Raw genomic sequence first — 6,726 nt, 5'->3', positions numbered from 1 at the left:
ATTGTAATATAAAAAGTATTATAATTCTCAAAATCTTCTTTTGACATTTTGCCCTTCTATAAGAAAAATCCTCATGAGCAGGATAAAACAGTAACAGCTCTGGGGTTAGCGCCTGCATGAGCACTTGAAAGACCTGTCAATCATTTTGGAGATAGTGATAATCCCACAAGTGAAGGGTTTGAATACTTTGTATGACCATCTGTCACTCATGACTGGCACAGGTTGATGAGTTGTGTCCAGGCTCTACGCTGGTCAAACACCAGTCCAGGGTTTGTGCTGCAGCTGGTCAGCGGTCTGTGTCAGGATCTGCTTTGCAGCGCCCTCCAGCTGCAAACCACCGCTGCTGCACCAGCAACAACATTAATGTACTTGGCTGCGTGAAAATCCCTGATACATGCATGTAAATGTTAGTGGATGCAATGATGGCAGCTGTGGAGAGAGCTGCAGGTCAGAGGAGGAGGAGGAGGGTGAATATCCATTGAAAGCAGACAAACAAAGAGAGACACACTCCTGCCTATAAATAAACTCAATGACATTTAAGTTGATTACAGGGTTCACACTTTCATGCAGTATTAACACTCTTTGACTCTGTAAAGATGTGAAATCTGAGCAGGACATTCGGCTAAGTTTGGCTGTGATATGATGCGTCTCAGCGAGTTTTGCTCTCACAGAAATGAAAAAACATTAAGGCCCAGAGACAATCTGTATTCGACCAAGTTATGGATCGAACTGTCAACCCAAACGAAAACATACCTTTATAGAAAAACAGCCTAATTTGTGGCTGTTTTCACTTTGTAGATTTAAACTTATTTTAAATGTTTTTAACCATTTTTTTGTAATGCTTTTACTTCTTTATCTTGTTATTCCTTCTTAGTTTTTATTATTTTGTATAAAATGTACTATGTATAAAAGTAATTTTAGTATTGGTCAATTTTAAATGTTTATAATTAGAATAAGTTGCTCCAGGCCGATGAGGCCTATCTGGATAATATAGGCCTCACCGTATAGAATATTATTGCTCATCGTGATAAAAAGCACATTAAATGTGGTGAATTTCTATAATCCTGAATGGGGAAAAACATTAATATTTTCGAATTTTTTATTCAAAAAATATTATGTACCCTATCCACAATGTTTCTGACCACTTGTTTTAATGAGTCATTGCAATACTTTTGGTGGAATAATTTCAGGAAATATATAAATATGTTCTTATGATGAATATCTATAAAATATAAAATGGACATTTTCTGACTGCCTATAATTACTAAATGGGGGTGTTAAGTGTATGTGTATATATATATATACACACACTTAACACCCCCATTCATGCTCAGTTTTGCCAAGTCAAGTTTTATTTCTCTCTGGTTGTCTTATATATACACTTTTTAGATTTTTGTGGTTAAGTATTGATATTGATACTGGAAGACATACATACACTAAAGTACATTTATTTATCCAATCACCCGTTTGCCTCAGGGCCACCACACTACACTGAAAGACACTGAATTGTCTTTTAAAAAAGAAATACGAAAATTGGTTGAAAACAACAACAATTGTAAGAAATGTCAAAAATGTTAAATAATAAAAACAATAACTAAAGACTCACAAAGTAATAAAAGAAGACAGAATTGTTGTATTAATGTGCACGTTATGTCTCTCCATTCCAACAGTGCATGTTCCTCGTGTGTTCGCTCCCCTACTGTGTGCAGCAGTATATTATGCCGCTGTTACTGCTCTGTTAGGGGTAATTGTACACTAATTACCGTGAAGTTGTAAACCCCTCCTGCTATACAGCGATTGGTCAGAGCACAGTGGACTTCGAGCCCTGACCCCGCCCCCCGCGGATGTCCCAGGTATAAAGTGGTCCAGGTCAGTTGAGTGGACAGAACAGTTTGTGACAGGAGTCCTCAGTCCACTAAAATAAAATAAACGCACACACAGAAACTGTCCCACTGTGTAATTCTTGAAGACTCCTGTGTCCTTCACTGGATTTCTCTTCTTCTTCTTCTTCTTCTTCTTCTGTGCTTTGAGGACTGAACCATGGAGTTGTCGGATATCTCTTTCCCTCTTCCTGCGGCTGATGACTTCTATGACGACCCCTGCTTCAACACCAGCGACATGCACTTCTTCGAGGACCTGGACCCGCGGCTGGTCCATGTGGGCCTCCTCAAGCCGGACGACTCCTCCTCTTCATCCTTATGCTCCCCGTCCTCCTCCTCCTCCTCCCCGTCATCCCTCCTGCACCTCCACCACCACGCCGAAGTGGAGGACGACGAGCACGTCCGCGCCCCCAGCGGACACCACCAGGCGGGCCGCTGCCTCCTCTGGGCCTGCAAGGCCTGCAAGCGGAAGACCACCAACGCGGACCGGCGGAAGGCGGCCACGATGCGGGAGCGCCGGCGGCTCGGCAAGGTCAACGACGCCTTCGAGACACTGAAGCGCTGCACGACGGCCAACCCGAACCAGCGGCTGCCCAAGGTGGAGATTTTGCGCAACGCGATCAGCTACATCGAGTCCCTACAGGCGCTGCTGCGCGGCGGCGGTCAAGACGACAGCTTCTACCCGGTGCTTGAACACTACAGCGGGGACTCAGACGCCTCCAGCCCCCGCTCCAACTGCTCCGACGGCATGGTGAGTTGCTAAACAGGCTGACAGGTGTTCAAACAAGGGGGGAGACGGGAGTGTGTGGTTTGGCGCTTTGGTGGGATCGAACACTTCATGCGGTTCTCCAGCGCGTCTTTACGCATCGATGTTGGTTTGTAATTTGATACATAATGTATTTTATCATTTAAACGTACCTTAAGCAATTCGTTTTCCCACGACTTCAATGTTAACTTTCAACATTTCTGCAGTTTCCACGCGTAAAACATGTCGTTTACTTTCCCAACTTTTTACGCACCACAGTTTAAGGCGACTCACGCGCTCATAATTTGTCAGAAACGACACATTTAGAGTTTAAATAAAATGGAAATGTCATAACTTCATCGCAATCTACCTATTGAACTCGTTAGAGCACTCTATTCTAATAAAAATACAGCCCATTCTCCCTGACGTTTCTGTGTGAAATGTGAAAAAAAAAATCAAGCGTGTCCTAATGATGAAAATTAAAAACATTTATGTAATTTCTGTGTGGCTACAGCTCGGTTTGTAATTATTTCTACTATAGGACAGTTACTTTTCGTTAGTGCGCAATAACTTGATTATTTCAGGTGTTTTTTTTTTTACTCTGGCTTTGATTATTTTTTTTAAATGATTAAATGCTTATATTCACTTCGTTTTTATTATTTTATTCTGTCACGCCGTACCCTGCTACACGTTGGCTGTTAAAGGTAGAAATGTCGTTTTAAAATGTATTAATCCATGTATCTCTCCCTTTATTCAGACGGATTTTAACGGCTCGACCTGTCAGTCAACCAGGAGAGGAAGTTATGAGAGCAGCGCTTATTTCTCCCAGACTTCAAACGGTAAGAATCTTGACATTAATTATAACCAGATAACAGGCCACTGATTAAAAAAAAAGTCTGGTGAGTCAGGCTGGTGAAATCAATGAAACTATAGTAAGATACTCTTTCTTAATTAATTAAAAGGCTACTTTAAAATGTATAAACGTTTATTTGTCTTTAAATTTAAAAAAAAAAATAACATTACAATATTTTCTAATCTGAAATTAACTCAATTTGTTAAAAAATTACTTACAGAGGGGTAAAAAGAAAAACATGTTTTTAACCATTGCAAGTTTGCTTATGGTAGATGAAAACATGAACAATAGCTCTCTCATAATTACACTAATAAGGTCTATAGTTCTTTTTTCCATTGCAAGCATCATACTTTATAATTAAAACATGGTTTTGTCTCATTTGCAGGTGGTCAGAAGAGCGAGCGGAGCTCAGTGGTTTCCAGCCTGGACTGTCTCTCCAGCATCGTGGAGCGGATCTCCACTGAAAACAGCAGCCTGCTGCCAGCTGCCGACACCCCTGGGTCTCCACCAACAGACCCAACAGCTGAGGCAGCTCGACAGGGACCCGCCCTGATCCCCTCTCCAACTACCAGCCAGGACCCCAACCTGATCTACCAAGTCCTATAGACCCCTCACACCTGGGACAATTCACACGCCCTCTCACTGTCCGCTCATAAACACATGGACAAACACACACACACGGAACTGAGTCTTCACAACCTGTTTGCATCAGCTGTTATGTTTGTTACGAGTTTTCTTACCATCATTCTACACCTGTTTTTATTCTCTGTACTTTCAACATAATAGAATCCGTGTTGAAGTTTTCTCACAAAATCAAAAGGAGAATAAATACAAATATTAATGCGTGAAAGAATAAACCAAAATTTGGCCCAAATTCAATAGCATTAAATAATTGAAAAACATAATTAATAGCACCAAATGTAAATGTTCAAAGCTGATTTAAGTCAAATAGTCAGATTTTTTTCCAAAAACAAATAGAAATATAAAATAGATATAAAGACAAAGCCATTGACATTTTATATAATAATATTATATATTATTATCTTTAATATTTCCCTGGCAAGAATAATCTTCCATAGCATATTTGACCCTCAGATTCCTTTTCCTGCTGATAATGTCAGTGGTCTAGATTGTAGATCAAACCACTTGAATGCTGGAATTATTATTATTGCAAACGTTTCTTTGAAAAGGTTTATGACTACAAATCATTTCAGTTCTTGCTGTATTGTTCTTATTATTATTTTTTTTTTTTAATTTTGCTGTAAGTTATGATAAAGTATTTTAAGGCTTAGCTGAGTCGTTTCAGATGGATTTTTCTTTTTCTGTGTGTAGCTTATGTGAAGAAGGACGGAGGCCAAAAACCATCCATTTACATTCCTCCACATTCGTCCATCTGATGTTTTAAAAGCCCCAGCTGTTCGATCCCTCAGGAAAACCAAAACAAAAACACAATTCTATGATTTAGTAAACAAAAGAAAATTACCAGATATGCAAAGAACAAACACTTAAATCCCACATATTAGATTTGTGGGGATTATTTCAGTGTTTGTTTGTTTGTTTTTACCCCACCAGGGATAAAGTAATCAAGCTGAATCAATTTTCATTTGTCATGTTTCATTCACTGCAGCAGAGGACCATTTTTCTGTTTCTGTACATATTATGTAAATAAGAGCTGATTTGTTTCCAACAAAAGGTATTAATTATGTATTTAATGTTTTCGTCTGTATGTGCTTTTGTTTGTTGTGAAAAATGTTTAAACTTTATATTTATACACCTGAAAACTGAGTGACAGTCTAATGACAAATAAATGAAACTGCTTATTTATACAAAAATGTCTGATTTTATTTTTTTTATTTTCAGTGAAAATACTATTTATTTCATGGTAATGCACCAGTTGGACCAATGAAGGATTGAACTGGGTTATTTATGTTACAGGCAGGATTATTTTACTATATTAAAAAAAACTACATTAATATTTTCCAATAGCTTACAAATAAAAACACTTTAATATAACTTTACAAATGCCTTTTATTTATATTCTTGTATAAGTGAATACCATGTTTTCCTCATATTCATTCATTTCCTACATTTTGAAATTACCTTTTCAAATCTAATTTGTGGGTTATATATATTAGATCTGTATTGTGTATCTTACATCGTAGTAAATTTAGTAATGTGAAATTTATAGACAAAATCAACAAATTCTCCCCCCAAAAACGTAGAATCTCAGCATATTGCTGACGTCTGGTCTCAGAGAACAGCTCCCTCATGTGGCCATTCAGCAGACATGCAGGTATTTCTGCATTACATGATCCAATGTCAACTGAGATTGTGTATTCTCTCATTTATGTCAATTCTACTCAAACAGTCCAGACCAAGAAGTCATAATTCCAGTTTAAAATTAAGCGAATGTGTTACACATAGGAATGACGCTGTTGCTAGTTCTGTGTGTAGCACATTACATTTTATTACTTTAGGTCTTGGCATCAGTGTTATACTACATCACTCATCTACTGTGACGTCTCCCTCTACCTGTGTCTAACATACTGACACAATCATTCTTTAACAAATAAATCATTCAACAATGCGCTCTTGCCACAAACACATTTTTTAACCGCAAGTATTATCCTTTTTAATCTATATCCATTCTCAAATGTAATAGTAATAATTACAATAATAATAATAATATTTAAATTCTAGACAGTCAAAGCCACCGTACAAAGTATAAAAACAGTATAAAATCCACATGTCAAATAAAATACAAGAAACAACATGAAAACAAACCAAAATGTTGAAGATGGGCATATCCGTTGTTTTGCTCTTATTTTGAAAATACCCCGGAAACCATTGACTGGACTCGCGGGTTTCAAAACAGTTAGTATCTATTTATGTAGAACGCTTTTGAAACGTTCTACATCGCGGAATAGCTTCATATAATCATCCCTTGATTAAATATCATTTACCGTCGCGTCTCTCTTAGTTTCACATGACAGTTTCATTGTTCGTGCTTGTTAATTATGCTAGCAATGCTACCACTACTGCTACCTTCATGGTCAAAATCAAAGCCACACTCCCAGACTAAGGATTTGACACAATTATACCACTTTTATATTTTTCTTCGTGTTTATGATTCGCAAGTCTCTTACCTGTAGGAACAGTTATAGAACACAACAATGAGTCCTCGGCATTTTGTGTTATACTGCGTCACTCATCCCGGCGTCAGCTAGGGATGACGTAACACACAGCGT

General features: G+C 38.2%; 1 protein-coding gene across 1 annotated transcript; it reads left to right on the top strand.

The window, feature by feature from the left end:
* The first annotated feature begins 1,890 nt into the window (after window positions 1-1,890).
* myod1 (myogenic differentiation 1) lies at window positions 1,891-5,310 on the top strand. The gene is made up of 3 exons (XM_058645817.1): window positions 1,891-2,631; window positions 3,383-3,464; window positions 3,864-5,310. The coding sequence occupies exons 1-3, from the start codon at window positions 2,041-2,043 to the stop codon at window positions 4,082-4,084; spliced, it is 894 nt and encodes a 297-aa protein (XP_058501800.1). The 5' UTR covers window positions 1,891-2,040; the 3' UTR covers window positions 4,085-5,310.
* The last annotated feature ends 1,416 nt before the right edge of the window (window positions 5,311-6,726 follow it).

This window comes from Solea solea, chromosome 12, assembly GCF_958295425.1.
Source record: "Solea solea chromosome 12, fSolSol10.1, whole genome shotgun sequence".
NCBI classification, from domain to species: domain Eukaryota; kingdom Metazoa; phylum Chordata; class Actinopteri; order Pleuronectiformes; family Soleidae; genus Solea; species Solea solea.
Note: the sequence above shows the minus strand (reverse complement) of the source record. Positions and strands in the feature narration are given on the sequence as shown.

Excerpts from the sequence above, each read along its gene's own strand:
- myod1 (XM_058645817.1), top strand. The coding sequence starts at position 2,041 with ATGGAGTTGTCGGATATCTCTTTCCCTCTTCCTGCGGCTGATGACTTC. Across the intron at positions 2,632-3,382 it reads CCAACTGCTCCGACGGCATG|ACGGATTTTAACGGCTCGAC; the intron begins GTGAGTTGCTAA and ends CCCTTTATTCAG. Across the intron at positions 3,465-3,863 it reads TTTCTCCCAGACTTCAAACG|GTGGTCAGAAGAGCGAGCGG; the intron begins GTAAGAATCTTG and ends TCTCATTTGCAG.